Here is a 21192-nt window from a genome sequence, read left to right on the forward strand (position 1 = left end):
AGCCAGCGGGGGCTACTCTTCGTTGCAGTGCGCGGGCTTCTCATTGCGGTGGCTTCTCTTGTTGCTGAGCATGGGCCCTAGGTGTGTGGGCTTCAGTACTTGTGGCATGTGGGCTCAGTAGTTGTGGCTCACTGGCTCTAGAGCACAGGCTCAGTAGTTGTGGCACATGGGCTTAGTTGCTCCGCGGCTTGTGGGATCTTCTCGGACCAGTGCTCAAACCCGTGTCCCCTGCACTGACAGGCAGACTCTTAACCACTGCATCACCAGGGAAGCCCAGTTGTATGAATTCTTTATGTATTTTGAACATTAACCCTTTATCAGAGATATGGTTTGCAAATATTTTATTCCATTCTGTAGGCCATCTTTTAACTTTGTGGATTGTTTCTTTTGCTGTGTAGAAGCTTTTTAGTTTGATGTAGTTCCACTTGTTTATTTTTTGTTTGGCTGCTTGCGCTTTCCATATCATATCCAAAAAATCATTGCTAAGAGCCACGTCAAGGAGCTTTTTTCCTTATGTTTTCTTCTCGTATTGCACGTAAGTCTCTAACCCGTTAGAGTTAATCTTTGTGAGCGGTGTAAGACAGGGTCCCAATTTCATTCTTTCATTCTACATGTGAGTACCCAGTTTCCCAGCACCACTTATTGAAAAGACTGCCTTTTCTCTGTTAAGTATTCTTGGCTCCCTAATCAAATATTAATTGACCATATATTATTATTATTATTTTTGAAAAGGTTTATCAACCACTTACATTTCTTTTTCTGAGGATTATTTTAAGTAACAAGTTCCTATCGTGCATTTATAGGTTAGCATAAATTATAAATATTAAGTTTATACCTAAGTCTTTCAAAGGAATATTTGTTTTCTGTACAGCTGGTCATACCTATAATTCTAGGTAGAAACCACCACCTTCATTAGCCATTATAGTATACATTTCTTTGTGATAAAATAATGGCATTATTTCATCAAATCTGATGACCATATGCAATTTATCAATAATAATAATTAACAAGAAGGATAATCCTAAGTTCGTTGACTTCCATCACATAATATAAATACCCGAATTAACATTGTTTGTGTGATATTTTTTTCTAACCAGTCATAACATTGCGTATATCTAACGTAGGTCTTTTATATCATGATCTTACCATCATTCTGGGAAATGACTAGGGAATTATGACCTCATGGTTCTCACTCAGACTATTTCATTCAAATGTAAAAAAATGTTCTAAGATAATGACAGTTGCTTGCTAGTGACAGGCCTGCTATTTAAAATTTCTTTGTTTGGGAGAGGCTTGAGATATAGAGTGTTATCAGAGAAGATTCTGAAGCAGAAAAAAATGCCATTAATTGTTAAATGTCTGATGGAATAATTGTTACAATAGGTGTAAGTTAAAAGCAACGGAATTCTCTGGAACAGCTGATAGTGAAGCTGTGTGGAGTGAGATTGTGAATGGGGTTTCTGAGGTTCTATTGGGAAGTGCTTCTTGGAGAGGTCTTAGAGTTTGTGAATTTCTAAATTTTATATTTTTTTTGTACGCGGAAAACAAGCTATGTTGTCTGTATGTGTTGAGGTTTGTTAATTTTATTTGTTGTTAATTTTATTCTCTTTTTTTCTCCTGGGCAAATAATGATACAGTGCATTCAGTTTTTCAGTAAGGGTTTATATTTTTCCTCATCGTGGTCAAGAGAAAGAAACAGGCAGTAAATGATCATTTGTGTGGAATTTCCCAGAAAGTGCACAGTGAACAGCAGGGCTGGGGGTGGCGCTGCGGCCAGAGGTCAGGCTGGAGCCCACACAGTCCAGGCACACTGTGCGCCCTCTTCGGTGTTTGAACTAATGCCTGAGTTTTGGCTTGTTTTTTCCGTAGACAAACTGTAAATAATTCTCACTGGAAGTTCTTTCTGGACCTTTGTGAGCCAGTGTTAAAGGACAGTTTGAAGGGGTTGAGGTGGGCGTGGGGGAACATGTACACGAGTTTTAATGATTAGTTCTTATCAGTAAAACGGTGGAGAATAACAAGTTCCCTGCCTACCTCCCTGGACCGCTTTTGAAGATTGAATGAGGCCATGCTTGTCTTCATAGTCAGTCATTTTCAAACATTTATGACGTTAGCCTTTTAGGTCCTCTGAGCATTCAGACCTCCCTGCAGAACTGGGGTGGGCGTTATTGTTACCTCCTTTCACACCTAAGAAACCTGAGGCTTGGATTTGCTCAGACAAGGCTGGAACTCCTACCCAAGACTGTCAGACATCCCTTCAAGAAATTCAGCACAAATCGGAAGTGCCGATATTTAAACACACAGATGTGAAAATGTTCTTTAGAGGATAAAGCCATGTAGAAATATGTCATCTGTTCATCATTGCTGTCACCTTTATCACAGTGATAATGTTATCACTGCTTATGTCGGTGTGGTTTAACAAAACATTTTCTTCCTTGCCTTAGAGAAACTGAAAAACCACATTTGTTTTCTGGTATAAAAGTAGTATTTGGGCTTCCCTGGTGGCGCAGTGGTTGGGAGTCCGCCTACCGATGCAGGGGCCGCAGGTTCGTGCCCCGGTCTGGGAAGATCCCACATGCCGTGGAGCGGCTGGGCCCGTGAGCCATGGCCGCTGAGCCTGTGTGTGCGGAGCCTGTACTCTACAACGGGAGAGGCCACAGCAGTGAGAGGCCCGCGTACCGCAAAAAAAAAAAAAAAAAAAAAAAAAAGTAGTACTTGTCTGTTTTTTCATTCAGGTTTTCCCAATTGGAAAGTATATACAGATAGTGAAAAATCAGAACGTCATAACTCACCCGTAGATAACCTCAATTTTATGTATTAATACCTAAGTATGTATTCGCTTAAATCTATGTACGTACAGGTTTAACATGGGTACATTGATTCTTCTTCAGTGGAGGTCTTTTGGGGTCTTAGAGACCAACATCCATTTGCCTGGTGTGGTTTGGGTGGGATCTTTTCTTGAGTCAGTCACTTCTGAACCTTCTTCCCCCTGAATCTCCGATGCCCAGAGAATTCTCAGATACGAATAGAGCAGAGGGACTTCCCTGGTGGCACAGTGGTTAAGAATCCACCTGCCATGGGTTCGATCCGTGGTCCGGGAAGATCCCACATGCCGCGGAGCAATTAAGCCCGTGCGCCACAACTACTGAGCCTGCGCTCTAGAGCCCACGAGCCACAACTACTGAAGCCCGTGTGCCTAGAGCCCGTGATCTGCAACAAAAAAAGCCACCGCAGTGAGAAGCCCGTGAGCCACAACGAAGAGTAGCCCCTGCTCGCCGCAACTAGAGAAAGCCCGGGCACAGCAACGAAGACCCAACGCAGCCAAAAATAAATTAAACTTAAAAAAAAGAAAAAAAGAGAATAGAACAGATACTAAGGGTTGCAGGCCAGGCCCAGACCCAGGCGGACCAGTGATCTTAGCCACACCCTCACCTCCATGCTGTGCTCACTCACCTGGATGTAGCCTGTTGTTACCTGATAGGTAGTGTTGGGGAGGAAGACATTTTCCTCTTACCTTCCTGGGTTTTTCTGGCTGGTCTAAGAATGATGTTGACAAGAGACAGATTAACAGGAGATTAACAGGAGAAAGTCAAACATAAGTTTAATAACATGAATACATGGGAGAGACCAAGAAAAATTAACTCACCAAGGTGACCGAAGCCCACACCTTAAATGCCATTCTCAGCCAAAGACAGAAGAGGATGTTGAGAGTGGGGAGAGTCAGTTAGGGGAAGTTACCAGGAAAAGCACAGTAAACAAGGGTGATTGTGGTACACATTTCAGTCATTTCCTTCGCCATTGATAAATCGAATTTCTAGAGATTTGGTCAGCCTCCTCTTCCAGGGACAGAGCGGGAGATACCCTTACAAATGGAGATTTCCCTTACAAATGTAAGTGTTTCTTACAAAAAGGCAATTCCTACTTGGTTTTCAGAGCCCTTTCAGTGTCTGCTGTTTGCCAGAAAATAACTCGCTTAAGACAATATGCCAAAGAGATGTATTTTAGGGTGGTAAATTCTGCTCCCCTATAGTAGTATGTGGCTGTTTTTCTGTTTTCTTCATTTTGCTTTTCAGCATTGTAGTCTCTTCCCATAACTAACATGGCTAAAAAGAAAAAGTAACCTTCAAATTTCTTTTAAAAAAATAGAAAGCCTGCTGGACTTTGGGCTGGGTTTAGATCCCAGCTCCATTATTTAAATAACCTTGGATGAACCTCTGAGTCTGTTTCAGCAGTAAAATGGTGATAAGAATATCTACTTACAGAATTATCTTGAGCAGTAGGGATATAAAATGCCATCCTCATAAGCCACTAAGTTTGGTTTGTCTTGAGCAGCAGATAACTGAAATACTAGATGCACTATATATTCTTTTTTCTTGTAAAAGATTTATTTATTATTATTTATTTAATTTATTTTTGGCTGTTTTGGGTCTTGGTTGCAGCACGCAGGATCTTCGTTGAGGCATGCAGGATCTTTCGTTGTGGTGCATGGGCTTCTCTCTAGTTGCGGCATGCAGGTTTTCTCTTCTCTAGTTGTGGCGCGCAGGCTCCAGGGTGCGTGGGCTCTGTAGTTTGCGGCTCACAGGCTCTAGTTGAGGCACACAAGCTCAGTAGTTGTGGTGCGTGGGCTTAGTTGCCCCGTGGCATGTGGGATCTTAGTTCCCTGACCAGGGATCGAACCCTAGTCCCCTGCATTGTAAAACAAATTCTTTACCACTGGACGGACCACCAGGGAAGTTCCTAGATGCACTGTATATTCTGTGCCTTGCTTTTTTCACTGAACTATATATTAGATACCAGTCTATTTCACTGTTTATAGAGTTGCCTCACTCTTTTTAAGAGCTAGATAGTATTCCATTGTACATTTGTGCAGTAATTTATCAGCCTCCATTGATGGACATTTATGTTGTTTTCAATCTGTTGTAGCATCTAATATCTTTGTTGCATGCTTCCTTTTGCATGCAAACAAATATATTTATTGCCTAAATTCTTAGAGAGTCACTGGGTCAAAGAATATGTGAATTTGTTATTTTAATAGATATTGCCAAGTTGCCCTCCCGAGAGGTAACATTCCCACTAACCCTGGGGAATGAGTCAGTGGGTGCCAACTTGAATGGTGAAGACCATGTCGACCTCACATGTGAGGTTGGAATGTTACATTTCTCCTTTAATGTTGCTTTTCATATATTGAGAAGCCATTTGCATTTCCTTTTTGATGAACTGCCTTCTTTTTTCTGTTGGAATGTTGGCCTTTTTCTTCTTCGAAGGAGCTCTTTATATATTAAAGGAATTAACTCTTAATTTGCTTAAGGCGAAAGCAAGTCTTTTTTTCTCTCGGTTTATCTTCTGCCTTGATTTGAACAATTTGTTTTCCTCTTATTGTGGTTAGATATACCAAACTTTTATTTTATAGCTTCTGGATTTTCTTGCTTTTGTTTTGTCATATTTAAGCTTTCCCCACTCTGAGATTATAATAGATATTCTCCTATGTTTTCATCTAGTATTTTTATTATTTTGCTTTTTATATCTTCATCTTTGATCTGTCTGAAATGTCTTCTGATATATAGATTCCAAATTTATATTTTTCCAAATAGGTTTCCCAGGTGTCTACCCAGTCGTCCGTTAATACTGTTATGCCATGTCATCCTTATCATATACATTTCTATATTTACACCATAGATAATTTCAGTATGTTTTTTGAATCCAACAAATTTTTGAGTTACTAGCTCATAAATTACTTAATTATCCCTTTTTCTTATTTTAAAATATTTTTTTAAATTCCTTATAATTATTAATCCCAAACTAGCTTGTGATTTCCTCTGTGGATATACAAATGAATATTTATAGTCTGTTTTAAAAGTTATTTAAACTTTCATCTTGTTAAGCTGCTCAAAATCTGAAGTTGGAAAGATAAGCATTTTATGCACAGGGACAGAGAAGATCAATCCATGTAATCGAGATTCAGCTGAAGATGAGTAGGCTTGTGTAGGTGTCGAGTGACATGCTTTTTTATCAGGTGCCATATATAAAAAGGCCTGTGCCCAAATGTCTGAAGCAGGTAATAGTACTGGCATAAAAACTATATCTAGTTAAGAGAGTGGTGAGGCTGGGACTCTGCAAAAGGGAAGTTTTGTTAATAGAATGGCTGAGGCCACATCAGCCACATCCTGATGAGAAGACATCAGGAAACTACACTTGAGCTGTGATACACTAAGAAAATGAATCCGTTTAATTTGATGAAGCACATGTCGTTTTTAGGTAATGTCTACAGTGGCCCTGAGCACCCGGCGGGGCAGGGACTCAGCGGAGGCAGCGCTAGAAGTGCCTTGTTCAGCCCAACTTCCTGTTCTTCCAGCTTTCCCCCTCCCACTCCTCTTGGTCCCCTTGGCACTGCTGTGCTCACTTCCATGGCTCAAGGGGCGTCCTTCGAGACCTTTTTTCACAGGCACTGTGGTCTGGCCCCATGCGCTGGGAGGTCTGCATTTGGAACATGTGCCCTATGGTTGTTAAGTCTAACCCCTGCTAAGAGAATGAGATGGACACCCCTAGAAAGAGATGCAGAATTAGGGTGTGGCCTATTCTGTGTATTTGCATTCCAGCAGGACGTCCAAAGTTTAAGCTGAAAGGACCAAGTCCAGTGGGGAGATTTCAGGTGTCAGCTGGAGTCGGGGAGGTCTCGTGGGACTTGTGCCCTTCTGCTGCGGGCTGCTGCGCTCTCTGCCTCTGTCATAGGCCTGCCATGCTTGTTCTGTGCGGGTCAGCCCCATCGTGCGCTCCTTTCCCACAGAAACCTTCATGCCTTCTACCAAGGTGGGCAGTTGACTTCTGGGTTCAGAATCACAGAAAGTCAGAGCTAGAAGGAACCCCTCTGAACCCTTTCATATGATAAGTAATGTCTTTATAGCTTTCTTCCCCTCTTTTGATGTTCTCATACTCTTGGGATGTTTGGACACCAGCGGTATTGTTTTCCATTTTCTCAGTGCCACACAAGCTGGGAGATTTTAGAAAACGTTTAGTTTTAAAGATAAAAAGTGTTCTTTCTCTTCCTTTTAGATCCTGCCTGAGCTTTCCTGGCCTGCTCGAGCCTGGGAGCCAACGATGAAGCAGACTTTTGCCTTTGACAACAGTGGCTACGAGGACGGCCTGGATGGCGTGCGCCCCTCTCAGGCGGCCACTGGCACCATCAGCATCGTGGGCATGACCTGCCAGTCGTGTGTGAAGTCCATCGAGGGCAGGGTGTCCAGTTTGAAAGGCATCGTGAGCGTTAAGGTTTCCCTGGAGCAGGGCAGCGCCACGGTGAGGTACATGCCCTCGGTCCTGAGCCTGCCTCAGCTTTGCTGTCAGGTCCAGGACATGGGCTTCCAGGCCACTGTGGCGGAGGGAAAGGCTGCCTCCCGGTCCTCCAGGTTCTCGCCCGCCCTGGAGGCTGTGGTCAAGCTTCGGGTGGAGGGCATGACCTGCCAGTCCTGCGTCAGCTCCATAGAAGGCAAGATCGGGAAGCTGCAGGGTGTCGCGAGGGTCCGCGTGTCGCTCAGCAACCAGGAGGCCGTCATCACGTACCAGCCTTACCTTATCCAACCCCAAGACCTCAGGGACCGCGTGAACGACATGGGGTTTGAAGCTGTCATCAAGAACAAGGTGGCCCCCGTGAGCCTGGGACCTATTGACATCAGGCAGCTCCAGCGCATCCACCCAAAGGCCCCTCCGGCTTCCATTAACCAGAATGGCAATAACTCAGAGACCTCGGGGAGCCAGGGGGTGCCCCTGTATCTGAGAGTGGATGGAATGCACTGTAAGTCTTGTGTCCTGAACATTGAAGAAAATATTGGCCAGCAGCCAGGGGTTCAGAGGATCCAAGTGTCCCTGGAGAACAGGACTGTCCAAGTCCAGTACGACCCTTCCCGCATCTCCCCAGGGACCCTGCAGAGGGCCATTGAGGCTCTGCCACCTGGGAACTTTAAAGTCTCTCTACCCGATGGAGCAGAAGGGAGTGGGACAGACACCAGGAGCCCCCAGGTGCCCGGCGTGCACTGTGCTGCAGTGCTGGCCATTGCTGGCATGACCTGCGAGTCCTGCGTCCAGTCCATCGAGGGCCTGCTTTCCCAGAAGGAGGGAGTGCAGCGTATCTCAGTGTCTCTGGCTAAAGGGACAGGAACGGTTCTCTACGATCCATCTCTAACTCACCCAGCAGAACTCCGAGCTGCGGTGGAGGACATGGGATTCGAGGCCTCTGTCCTGGCTGGTACGTGGTTGATGCTAAGTTCCTTGGATTTTTAGCTTCTTTTCTGAAGAGAACACTGATTCTGTGTTCTTTTTTTTTTTTAATTATTATTTTTGGCTGTGTTGGGTCTTCGTTGCTGCTCACAGCCTTTCTCTAGTTGCGGCGAGCGGGGGCTACTCTTCGTTGCAGTGCGCAGGCTCTGGGAGCATGGGCTTCAGTAGTTGCACCACGCGGGCTCGGTAGTTGCAACACATGGGCCCTAGAGTGCGAGGGCTTCAGTAGTTGCAGCGTGTGGGCTCAGTAGTTGTGGCGAGCGGGCTTCACTAGTTGTGGTGCATGGGCTCTAGAGCGCAGGCTCAGTAGTTGTGACACACGGGCTTAGTTGCTCCGTGGCATATGGGATCTTCCCGGACCAGAGCTAGAACCCGTGTCCACTGCATTGGCAGGCAGATTCTTAACCACTGCGCCACCAGGGAAGCCCCTGTGTTCCTTTTAAAAAGAGTACTTTGGGAACACCTGGCCCTTCTCTCTCCAAAGGAAACATCATCATGTGCTCAGATTTCTCTGCTAAACAAAACAGAATAATAAAGACAACAGGACCCTGGTCTCACCACCTGGAGCCCATTCTGTTGAAAGTGAGAAAGAAGGGAAGGATGTGATGATGGTTTCCCTTCCCACCCACCCCCGACCATGGCTGTGAGAAGAGGGGGTGTGTGACAGCCTTCCCAAAACGAGGTGCCCACATACCTTGATGCCACGTCACTAGACAGTTTCCAGGGTGGTGGCTGTCCCCAGGCCCCCTCCCATTGACCCGCCAGCCACTCACTTGCCTGTTTTCGCCTCCATTTCCTTCACTCGGGAGCCTGGCAAGTTGTCTCAGCGTCTTTCGTGTTTCTGCCTCTCACCAGGCCTGTGTGAGCTGTGGGCTGCTGAGCAGCGAGGTACCTTCCCCCACCCCGAGAGCTTATGTGGTAGCAGAGAGGGGGAAAGCCCTGTCGGGGGGAAGGGGGGCTTCTAGGGAGGGCTCCCTCTGGGGGCGGGTGGGAGTGAGCCAGTGAGCCACGGGAGGTGGCAGAAACACGGCCAGCCGCCCTGTCCTGCCCCCATGGCTGACTCCCACTCACTCCCCCTGCCCCTGAGGAGCCCTTCCTAGGCCCCTGCACCACCCACCCCCAAGGGGAGCGGGTGAGTCAGGTGGAGTGACTGGGCCCCATTCTGGGCTTTGTCTTTGTACCAAGTTTCAGGAAGGAGATTTGTTTTGTTTTGTTTTTTTAAACAAAGATCAATAAGGAAAACTGGAACAGTAAATCCTGTACTCAGAAGGTAAGACATGTCGTACGTAGTCGCCATCTGCTATATTTGTATGAGGTTTAAAGTCTTAAAACAGTGGAATCAAGTTATCAGCAGTAAAAAGAGATTTGCCTTGAACTACATAATGCAGAATAATTGAACTTGACTACGTAAACCTGGAGAGGAAACAGGGATTTTTATTGGCCAGAATTATGAGAATTATGTTTAGCCCAAGAGGTATTTAGGGAACCAGATTTAGCAAATAAAAATACAGGACACCTAGTTAAGTTTGAATTTCAGCTAAACAATGAGTAATGTTTTAGTCTTAGTATGTCCCGTGCAATATTTGAGACATACTAAGAAATTACTGTTTATCTGAAATTCAATTTTACCTGGATGTCCTGTATTTTACCTGGCAGTCTTAATTTAGGATAAACCATAAGTGTGCTGGTGACTGTCTTTTATAGCCACTTAAATGCGAAAAAGGCATTATTTGTATTTGGTCGGCCATTCTGGATTGACCAGGGGCTCCTTGAGGACAGTCTTCAAACCATGTGATTTGCTTCTCCTTTGACTCCGCAGCACCCAGCACACAGTAGGTGTTTGCGAAGGAAACGAAGGAGAAAGGAAATAATGGGCTGGGACAGGCAGGGTCTCAGGTCAGCCGATGGAGGGAACTCTTTAGAGAGATTACAGAGCTGAAAAACCAAACAGGAACTGGGAGGGAAAACAGGAAAACAGCCACCACCCACAGACAGGAGGGTCTGAGGGAAGGCAGGTGTTTAGTTTACAGGAGCCCAGGGGTTGAGCTTGCCTGGTGGGAACTGGCCAAGGGTAAGGCTATGGCAGGAGCCGGGGCCCCGGTGGAGAGATGGCAAACACTTGGGTCCTCCTCCTTTCTGTCCTGTTGTTTCCTGCTTGTTACCTCCATGTGCCAAATTTAATTAGAAACCAGTTGACAAGGGAGCCTGGGAAAAGTGGTTTGCAGGGGTCAGCCCCTTGGTAGTGGAGCAGGGGGAAGGAGGGAGGGAAAGGGTCTGAGAGCATACGGGCAAGAGACAGGCATTGAATTTCAGTCCCTTACTGGACAGCTAAAATACATTTAGACCTGGTTGTAGAAGGCAGCTGTTATTTGTTCACTTGTTTGCATGGTAAATAGTTTTTGAATGGCTGAATGGATGGATGGGTGGATGGATGGGATACATGAATACAAAGTGAGGAAAGTTCACCTGTTACGTATAGCATGTTCCTCTCACCCTCATAAGTGAGTGATGTCACTTTCATGGCACGGTTCCCTCACCCCTGCACGTGCTGGGGGTCTTCTGGGGCCCGGGCCCTGTGCCAGCTGCCGTGAAGTGCTCAGCGGCAGTCCAGCACCCGCCCACAGCGGTTCACACTCTCCCAGGGAAGCAGGTCACAGAGGCCCCTCGTATCATCCAAGGCAGGTTAGAATAAATGTTGTAACAAGGAAGGTGTAGGTGAGATGCTCTTGGGATTCAGAAGAGAAGGAGAGAATCCAACACCCGCTTGTGGGGCTCCCAAGGACATGATGTAGGGGGTGACCATGGAGTTGGGCGTGGATAGGATTTCAGAATGGATAGGATCTGAACAGGCAGGAAAGGGCAGGACTGCACGCCAGGCAGAGGAGACAGGCCAGCACCCTGGTGCAGGCTACCGTCCTCTGCTCCTGGATCCTGGAAGGGGCTCCAAACTGGTCTCCCTGCTTCCTGCCTTCCAGCCCGGTCCCCGCCCAGCTTTCACAGCGATCCTGTCGCGCTGTTGACCCTCCTGGACCATCCCGTCTTGTATTGTGAGTGGAAGAGTCCTCATGGTGGTCCCGAAGCCCCTCCCTCACCCACCACCTTTCTAACCCTGTCTCAGTTCCTCTTACCAGGCTTGTTCTCACCTCAGGGTTTGTACTCGCTGTCCCCTATGTCTGGAATTCTCTCCCTGCAAATCCACACAGTGTTCTTCGTTTCATAGCTGCTCATCTGGACTTTTCCCAGAGCCTATATCATTTTTATTTAGAAATATGTAGGTTTGTATCATACATAGTTTTGTTATCTCTTTTTCACCCTGTGACTTATCATAAACGTAACTTATGGGTCCATCCGTGTGTCTGCAGTACCATGTTCTGTGGCCGCATGGCATCCCAGCATATGGGTGTCCCATAACTTCGTTTCCTCTTTATTTTTCCCATCTATTTTGTGTGGATGTCATTGTAAATAATACTGATAGGATTGTTGTGACTGTAAATAAAATCGTCCGTGAAGACAGTCTTCAGACAACGTGATTTGTTTCTCCTTTGTGCACGTACTTAATTATTTCCTTGTGATAAATGTCTGAAAGCATAATTGCTGGGTCACAGGGTCTCAGCATTATTTCATCCCATCACAAATATGCCCCTACTAAGTGCCAAGCAATTAGAGGTACCGTTTTTGATAATACTGTCAAATAGATTTCCAGAAAGTCAAATCAATTTATATGCCCACCCGTAGTGTTGGCATAGGTTGATAAAGGACCCAGTAGCATAGGCTTATTTGGGTTTTTGTTAATTTATTTAAACTTTTTTTTTAAGCCATCTCCAGAAGCCCAGAATTTAGTTGAGTTAGACCTCAGTGTTGGAGGTCTAACGAATACTACTGAAATTGTTGACAACAATATTTGGGTAGAACGGCAAGTGAATCCAGGAGGTGGTGATGGACTGGAAAAAGAGGGAGGGGCTGGACAGGTGCAGGAGGGTTTGGTGCGGGTGGGAGCTAGAATGTTAAGAGCTGACATCCAAGGGGTGGAGTCATTTTGAAGAAGGACAAAGTCCGGGAGAGCAGAGGTGAGGTGATGGTCTCTGCATCCAGAAGGCGGAGGGCTGTAAGGCCGGAGCACTGGAGGAGGGTCTTCGGCGAAGGTGCTGAAAGTATCCATCAACTGCACTCTTAAAGTGAGTGGAAGTAGTCTTAGCACTTTCCAGAAAATGAGCTTCTGTGTTTTGCAGCTGTGGACTTGGAAGTAAGGAGAGTTCATCATCCAATGACGTCATTTTTTCCTACATACTCTTCAAGGCATTTTGTGTCATCACAAAACTGTGACTTTTTGGAGTGATGAAATTTTCTGTATCTTGATCTGGTCGATGATTAGTTACATTGGTCTATATATGCGTGGTGGGTGGAGTAATGGCCCCCAAAGATGTCCGCTCCCTGACCCCTGGAACTCGGTGGGGAAAGGAGAACTTGCATTATTGGAGCTGGACTATTGGAAGTCCAGATGGAAAGAAATCACCCTTGGCCATCACCTCAGACCTACACAGAAGTTAATTTGAAGTATATCAGTGGCCTGACTGTGGAGGTTCATTTAAAATAACAGAGGTGCTAGAAGAAACTGTCACGAACATTTTCAGTGTTGCGGTAGACACACCTATTAATGGAGCACAAAAACCACTCACCATTGAAGTTGGTTTAGTTGACTCTAAGTTGGGCTTCATTAACATCAAGGGCTTCTTTTATCAAAAGAAATACCGTTAGATGAGGGTGAGAAAGCAAACCACACACTGGGAGCCAGTGTTTGCCGTGGGTACAGCTGCCCAAAATGTATGTAGGACCTAGACAAAGAACGAGAAAAGGGCCAGCGACTCGATAGAGGTGTTTTGGGGCATTTTGATTCTCATGGGGAGGGAGAGGACCTCTGTTAACCAGGATGTGGCCAGGTGTAGAAGCTCGGTTCCCTGCTTCATACGTGAGGGGTTTGGGGCAAAGCGTTTAATTTCTTGTAGCTCTTTTCCTCACCTGTAAAATGGGGATGGTAGTGGTACTTGCCACAGGGCTATGTTAACAGTTAAAGGAGGCCAGACATGTGCTCAGCAGGGTGCCTCGCGCACTCTTATCACTGCTGGTACCGTCACTGTCTCAGTAGAGCATTCGTCTACCCAGAACATTCCGTCCTTGCAGTATCGGCGTGTTTTCCTACGTATGGAATCGAGTGCCTCCGTCTGGTCGTGCGGAGGGAGAGACAGTGATGGAAACATCAACCCCCCCTTTATCTTCTCCAGGAACTTTCATCTGAACATTGTCAAGCTTGAGCCTCCTGTTCCGGAAAAAAAATTATCCATTCTTCTAATTTGAATGATTTGTGACATTCTGTCCTAGAAAACTGTTCCAGCAACCATGCTGGGAACCGCAGTGCTGGGAGCACCACGGGGCACACGGCGGCTGGTGCACCTGTGTCTGTGCAGGACACGACTCCCCAGCCCGGGGGCCTTCCTACAAACCACAACCCCGGCCTCGTGTCCAAGTCCCCTCAGGCCTCCGAAACCGTGGCCCCGCAGAAGTGCTTTCTACAGGTCAGAGGCATGACCTGCGCGTCCTGTGTGTCCAACATAGAGAGGAACCTGCAGAAAGAAGCTGGTAAGAGGTCTCCACCGCGCCGAGCTGGGATGCTGCTGTGGATGGTAGCGTGTAGACTGCTGGAGGCCACAGTCAGCAACGTGGGGTGGTGTGCCCTTGGCACAAGATGCCCTTGGGCATCTCCACTGACTGCATTTATCAGGAGCCCTGATAATCGGGCGGCAGTTCATTGTATGATAGGACAGATGTTTGTCTAATGTCCTGGGACAATCGGCATTCTGCTCTTTAAGAAGTACTTAGTTTGAGATAAAATGGATCGCTGAGTAAGTTAGCCATGGGGAATCCAGTTTAAAGGTCAAGGTACTGTCATGGGTGGCCTCCCCAACTAGCTTGTCCTGGTAGTAGTGTGTGGTTTTCCCTTCCAAAGCCTCTTACGGTCAAACACATAAATAGCCTGCATTCTGCCCTGTTGTCGTTGTAAATCATAGCGTGTTGCGGAAATGCCAAAGTTTTGTCCTCTAAACAACATTTCCAGTCTGGTTTCTTAAAGCTGAGAGTGCAGCGAAAATCCTGTCCCAATTTTTTGTTTGGAAAATATCTTAACCGTGACTCTGCCGGCCTCCGGGGTCACCTTCTCTCTTCCTGTGGCTCTGTACGTGGGTCCTTCTGCTCAGGCTCAAGGATGACATGTTTCCCGCCTCCTGCTCATCAAGCCTACAGCTTCCTGGAGCTCTAGAAGGTGGCTCTCAAACCAACATGTTCTAGGAGCTCCTCTGTCGCCCGTGGGCTGGCGGCTCAGAAGCTAACCTGTGTCTCACAGGGCCCATGATTCTCTTCCCGACTTGAATCCCTCATATTTATCCCTTATGACATTCTTTCTAGAGCACATCATTCCTTTCATTTATATGAATGAACCTTTCTTTCCCCCTTAAACTAAACAACAGTGGTAGCAAGGTAGTCCGTGGGATTTCTTTTTCATTCCTGAAAGTTATTAAAAACTGAAGAAGAGTAAGGAAAACCACTTTTTTTTTTTTTTTTTGAGGTACGCGGGCCTCTCACTGTTGTGGCCCCTCCCGTTGCGGAGCACAGGCTCCGGACGCACAGGCTCAGCGACCATGGCTCATGGGCCCAGCCGCCCTGTGGCATGTGGGATCTTCCCGGACCGGGGCACGAACCTGCGTCCCCTGCATTGGCAGGCAGACTCTCAACCACTGCGCCACCAGGGAAGCCCTGGAAAACCACTTTTGAAAATGATTTTTTTCTCCTGTGTCTGGAAGTGGAGAAAACAGTACACCCGTTATGTGATAGCAGTTGCCTGCTGCAGACGCTGTCCCTTGCTTTGAGGTGTGTGCCCGCACCTGTGTCCCCCAGAGCCTGCCTCAGAGCGGCGCCCGCCGGGCCAGCAGCATGGGCCGTGCCTGCCCCAGACCCACTGAACCAGCGTCTTTGCTTTAACCAGGGCTTCAGGTGAGTCATATGCCCAATAAAGTGTGAGGAGCATCCTTCTAGAACAGTGGCTCTCACACTTGGCTGTACATTAGAGTCACGTGGGGAGCTTTAAAAAGGGAAAAAAGATGCCTGGTACCCACCCTGAGAGATTCTGATTTAATTGGTCTGGGTTAAGAGTTAATCACTGGTCAGGTGATTGTTAAAAGCCCTCCCCCCCCGCCCCCCCAGGTGATCCTAATGCACAGCCAAGTGTGAGAACCACTGTTCTAGAACCTTCTGGGGCAGAGTTTTTTCTTTGTTAGCTTATGTTGAACACATCATCCCAGAGGCCTTGCCTGGAGTGTTCCAGCTGTGCCCTGCTGGTTTCAGGCATTCTGTCTGTGCTGGTTGCGTTGATGGCTGGAAAGGCAGAGGTGAAGTATAATCCGGAAGTTATCCAGCCCCTGGAGATAGCGCAACTCATCCAGAACCTGGGCTTCGAGGCAGAGGTGATGGAGGACTACGCGGGCTCAGACGGCGACCTCGAGCTGATTGTAAGCGCGGCGGCTGGGCTGGAGCAGGGGCCAGGGGGTGCAGGCCTGAGACAGCCCGTGGAGGCCTTCTGACGGCAGCCGGGGCTGTGGTCAGGACGTTCCCCCCTTCTTGCATGTATCCTGTTCGTTGCTATTGGGTTTTCCTTTGAAGCCAGTGACAAGGACCTGCTCGTTTGGTGAAGGAATGTCCACTATGTCAGAAAGTCGCAGGCGCGCGTCCCGCCAGGTCCCACCAGGCGCGTCAGGGTATCGGGAGGAGGAGGCAATGGCGTTGGAGGAAGAGGAATTGGAGACGGCGGCTGTCCTGAGCTTGTGGCTCGAGGGAGTCAAACAGGAACACGTCCCGTGAGGCCGAAAGGAAGCTGGAATGCCAGAGGCCCCGGGACGGGATGGGAGTGAGCGAGGCAGCCGGGGGCACCTTGTAGGCACAGGCGTGTCTACAAGGTACTTGGTGACCAGAGTGTCCCCAGGCGCTCAGTCCGGGGTGAACGCCGGGGGTGGTGCTGTTTCCAGGGCTGCTGGGGAGCAGGGGGGACGAGGCGCTGTTATTGTTTCCTGTCTGCCCACTTGCCAGCGGCGCTAGCCAACAAATCATCAAGGACAGAAGATAGCTCTAGTATTTTGAATATGCTGTGTTCACAAGCACTTCTGTGCAAAGCTCTTTTTGTGCAAATAAAGGGAGGCTTAGAAGGAATCCACAAGGAAGTGAGTAACGCTGTTTACCGAAGTGAAAGGGTCTTACTTCCTTGCTGTGTTTAGTCACTGCCATTAGCGGTAGGTAAGTAAATGTTTGAAGAAAAAGTACTGCGGACACAAGTGGCACTTTGAGCTCCTGAGAAGTGGTGTTCTTTGCAGAGCAAATCCTTTGCTCTGGCTGGGCCTCGGTGTGTGCAGAGGGGCACAGTGTAGTACTCGCTGGGTCAGACCTCCAGGGCCCGAGGTGCACATCTCTGCTCACACAATGGTGTGGAAATCTAGAGCAAGACTATCAGTGGGGAAGGTGAAAACATTTTTTTGAACAATGTTTTTTTTTTTCTTATTACAGTGTCCTATAGTTGTATTGTCATCCCATGCTCAGGCATTTTATGTCCGTATTTAATTGGTATTCTGGGAAGTGCTGACCACACACTCAGAAGAGTGAGTTGTCCGGCTTGCCTAATGCATCGTACAGGGGTGGCTGGCTCACTTGGAACTGCTTTCTCAGTGCACACAGCACGGGGGTGGCAGAAATGCATAACCAGCGCAGGGCGTAGAGTGCTGTCAAAGCCCATTGTTAGCAGAGCTGTGGGTTGGGCCTCCGTCTTTGCCATCTGCTTAGTGATTGGTCTCCTGTACGTGAGTTGAGGAAGTACCACTGTTTATGTCCCCGAGGCTCCTGCGGGAATGGCTGGGGTGAAAATCTTGCACCTGGGGATTGTGAGTCCAGCCTCTTGGGAAGGAGAACAGACTTGTGGCCGCCTGTTAACCCAGCTCCCTGTGCGCCTTTGATGGGATCCTCTGGATCCTCGGTCAGTGGGATCTTTGTCATCCTTTGCCGCAGATCACGGGGATGACCTGCACTTCCTGTGTTCACAACATAGAGTCCAAACTCACAAGGACGAACGGCATCACCTACGCCTCTGTGGCTCTTGCCACCAGCAAAGCCCATGTGAAGTTTGATCCTGAAATTATCGGTCCGCGGGATATTGTCAAAATTATCGAGGTAAATCATTTATCAAAAACATATTGTACCCACCTTTTTAAAAACAGTGATGTATAATCATCATAGAAAAATGAGCAAAGTATAGCTAAGCAAAAAAAAAAAAAAAAAAAAAAATCACCTAATCTAAAATCCTTCAAGATTTCCCATAGAAATAAGGTGGCTCAACTTGTGAGGGTTTAGTAAATATCAGATAATCTGAGGGGGGGAATCAGTGAATGGGTAAGAAAAAGATGGGGAGAAAAAGACATTATTATTGTTTTAATTTCAGATATTCCCTGAGAAACAGCAGTATTGCCAAGATTCCTGGCACATGGTATTAAATTACCTAATTGTGGGAATTCCCTGGCTGTCCAGTGGTTAGGACTCTTCACTTTCACTGCCGAGGGCCTGGGTTCAATCCCTGGTTGGGGAACTAAGATCCCACAAGCCATGCGGTGTGGCCCCCCCAAAAAATTGCCTAATTGTAATTTTTTTAAGTCGTATTTACATCTGTGCCACATATCTACAGACCAAAGGAATGTTGGTGTTGGGAAGAATTACACTGCGTTTGACCACTATACTAGGCCTCCTTTACAGGTGGAGAGTTTAGTCATTTCTCCTTTGGAAAATCAATCACAGTAGTTTTCTGTACTCCCACCCCCATCGTTCCCTCACTTTGTCCACAGACATTCTGTGTCCTCTCTCAGGTCTGTATCATATCACACCAGGAGAGGATGTGCACTAGTGATGATCTGAATGGGTCAAGACGGTCAAAACCGAACAAGATAAACTCGTAACAACTAATGGTGAAGTTTAGCAGAAACTACTGCTTATGAAATTCCTTATGAAATGAAACATCTCGTAGCAGGCTTCAAGTTGTTTTAAATTTTCGTGTGTGTGTGTGTGTGTGTGTGTGTGTGTGTGTGTGTGTTAAGAGACATGCCGTCTGTTGTCTGGCCATGCAGAGCTCTTTGAGGTGCAAATACTGCTACTGCTGTTGATACAGGGCCTCAGTCTTAGAGGCAGATACTGCAGCTTCTTTATCAGATGAGGAGAGACCCCCCAGAGAGGTTAGGAGACTTTGATCCCTGGTACCCAGCTAAAGGTTGCAGAGCTGGTACTCCAACCCAGATCTCCTAGTTCCAAGTTCAGTGGGCATCCAGTTTCTGCCACCCCACAGGTCTTACAGAACAGTAGTGATAAGGCATTAATGAGGGAGAGAAGTCAACTGAGGCACCAATCCTTGCTGGCCTCCACCCAGCTGCCCAGCCTGCTGCGGTTGCCTCCTTGTTCTCACTTGAGGTATATTGCCAATGTCTGGCCCGCGTTCCTGCATCTCTGGGGCATCTTTTCCTGATGTAATTAGGCCGGTATTAGTTGCAAAGGATCTGCCTTTAGACGGCCTTACGTGCTCTTTCTTCCAACATAACTCTTAATTTTTGTGTAAAATCCCAACATCAGAGTCCCGGGGTCCCTCTACATTGTGCTGACTGACAGGACATTTCCTGACAACCTTTCCTGTATAATTTTATACAGGGAATCAGAGATTTAGCGACCAGATCAAATAAGATAGAGAGGGTGGAGGAGCAAAACGGTGAAAGAATTGCTTGAGATAATCCCTGAGAAAACCACAGATACTGCCGGAGCCAAGGTCTGCTCGTTGGGAGAGGCCTGGGCCGGAGCGGGGGGACCTGCAGCTGGATTCAGCGCTTCCGATGATGCTGTAGCTTTGGACGGGAGTTTAATCTCTGACCTTCAGTTTCCTCCTACAGAGAGCGATACTCCCGACCACTTGATACTGGGGAGTTCGTAGCTCACAAATCCCGAGTTTATAATTCAGCATTGATCAGCTCAGGGTGTGCTAAGTCACCTCCCGGCATCTGCTGCCTTTGCCCACAGAAGGAGCAGCAGTCGCCGTGGAACCTCTGACGGGATCTGTACAGTGACATGGGGACAGAAGTCATGAGCGGAAAAACCAATACAGTCCTGTGAGGCAGTTTTAGATTAACTTTCTTTTTTTTTTAAATATAAATTTATTTATTTATTTCTGGCTGTGTTGGGTCTTCGTTTCTCCGCGAGGGCCCTCTCCAGCTGCGGCGAGCGGGCCAGTCCTCATCGTGCGCGGGCCTCTCACCAACGCGGCCCCTCCCGTTGTGGGGCACAGGCTCCAGACGTGCAGGCTCAGTAGTTGTGGCTCACGGGCCCAGCCGCTCTGCGGCATGTGGGATCCTCCCAGACCAGGGCTCGAACTTGTGTCCCCTGCATTGGTAGGCAGATTCTCAACCACTGCGCCACCCGGGAAGCCCTAGATCAACTTTCTTATTTCCAAAGGTGTAAAATGGTTTCTCCCGATGCCTGTCTTAACCAAGTGCCTTCTTTCCTGTTTCCTCTTTTTAATAACAAGGGAATCGGCTTTCATGTCTCCCTGACCCAGAGGAGCCCCAGCGCTCATCACTTGGACCACAAGCTGGAAATAAAGCAGTAGGTAGAACACAGAAGATCAACTGGAGCTCTGAGGGCTGCCTCTCCCCTGGCCCGCCTCTACCTCGTTGGGTGCTAATTGGTGTCCCTGCTTCCTCCACCTTCCACGGCGCCTTCTGCTGAATTAGTTGCCTTTACCCTCGTCATGTTAATCCTCTAAAACAATGCTGTTCCACGGTACCTTCTGCTGTGACAGAAACGCTCTATATCTGCACTGCCCAGTATGAAGTGCAGCCAGTGTGACTCAGGAAGTGAATTTTTAATTTCCCTCCATTTTAACTAATTTTAATTTAAATAGTTACCTATGGCTGGTCGCTAACAGATTGGACAGCACCTACGCTGGGAGGAAGGGAAGAGTGGGTTCTTCCTTTTATAGTATCTCAAGACTTTACCGGAGTGGGTCGAGATCTAGGATCCGAGGACATGAATTATGGCCAAGTGGAAAGAAAATGGCTCGGGAAGCAGGAGACCTGAGCTCGTTCACTGTTGCAGATGTGTTCACTCATTCATTCAACGAACACAAGCCCGCTGTTGTATGCAGGGTGCTAGGGATGAATAGGGTGTCACTCCTACCTTAGAGGGGCCCTCGGTTGGGCTGGGAAGAGTGGGTGAGCAATGGTGCAGGTGGGTTCTGGGGAGTCTGGGAAGCTAACAAGCAGGGGACACACGATCTGAGCCTCAAAGAATGAGTGGAAGTTTGTCGGGCTGAGAGGAGTGGGGTAGGAAGCAAGGTCTTTTCGGGGCTTGGAGGCGGGGGCCTGGGAGTGTAAGACTCTGATCTCGCAGGCCTGTGGTCTTCTGATCGGCGTTGAGGCTATGCCTCCTACAGCTTCCAAGAGCACTTGGTTGGAATTTTGTGGATGGTGAGGCTGATGTGAGACCATGGCTGTCACCTGTGACCCCGATTTTAAACTTCATCAAGGCAGCTGCACTGTTCACACTGACTCTATTTTAAGTAATAGTTTAAAAGTTGAATGTAGAAGTTTATACTAATGAAATGTTCCTTTTATCTATTCTTTTCTTGGGAGTCTGTAAACGATTGCGGTTTGAAAAAAGAGCGGTACCAGCCATAGGCTGAGGATGGTCAACCTCTTTGGGGCTGAATTTTCAGCTTCTGGACCTCGGTTGCCTCACCTGTAGATGGGAGGTGCCACGTCGGCCACGCCAGGCAGGGGCTGTGTCTAAACGTCTCTGGAGCATCCT

General features: G+C 47.5%; 1 protein-coding gene across 1 annotated transcript in view; it reads left to right on the top strand.

Annotated features, from left to right (window-relative positions):
- ATP7B (ATPase copper transporting beta) overlaps positions 1 to 21192 on the top strand; it is a 54204-nt gene that overhangs the window by 6376 nt on the left and 26636 nt on the right. The window contains 5 exon segments of the mRNA XM_081214988.1: positions 7051 to 8239; positions 13648 to 13905; positions 15664 to 15827; positions 17368 to 17529; positions 19913 to 19989. Coding sequence (XP_081071114.1) covers positions 7051 to 8239; positions 13648 to 13905; positions 15664 to 15827; positions 17368 to 17529; positions 19913 to 19989 — 1850 coding nt within the window.

This window comes from Mesoplodon bidens (assembly GCF_964165515.1).
Source record: "Mesoplodon bidens genome assembly, chromosome: 17".
NCBI lineage: Eukaryota > Metazoa > Chordata > Mammalia > Artiodactyla > Ziphiidae > Mesoplodon > Mesoplodon bidens.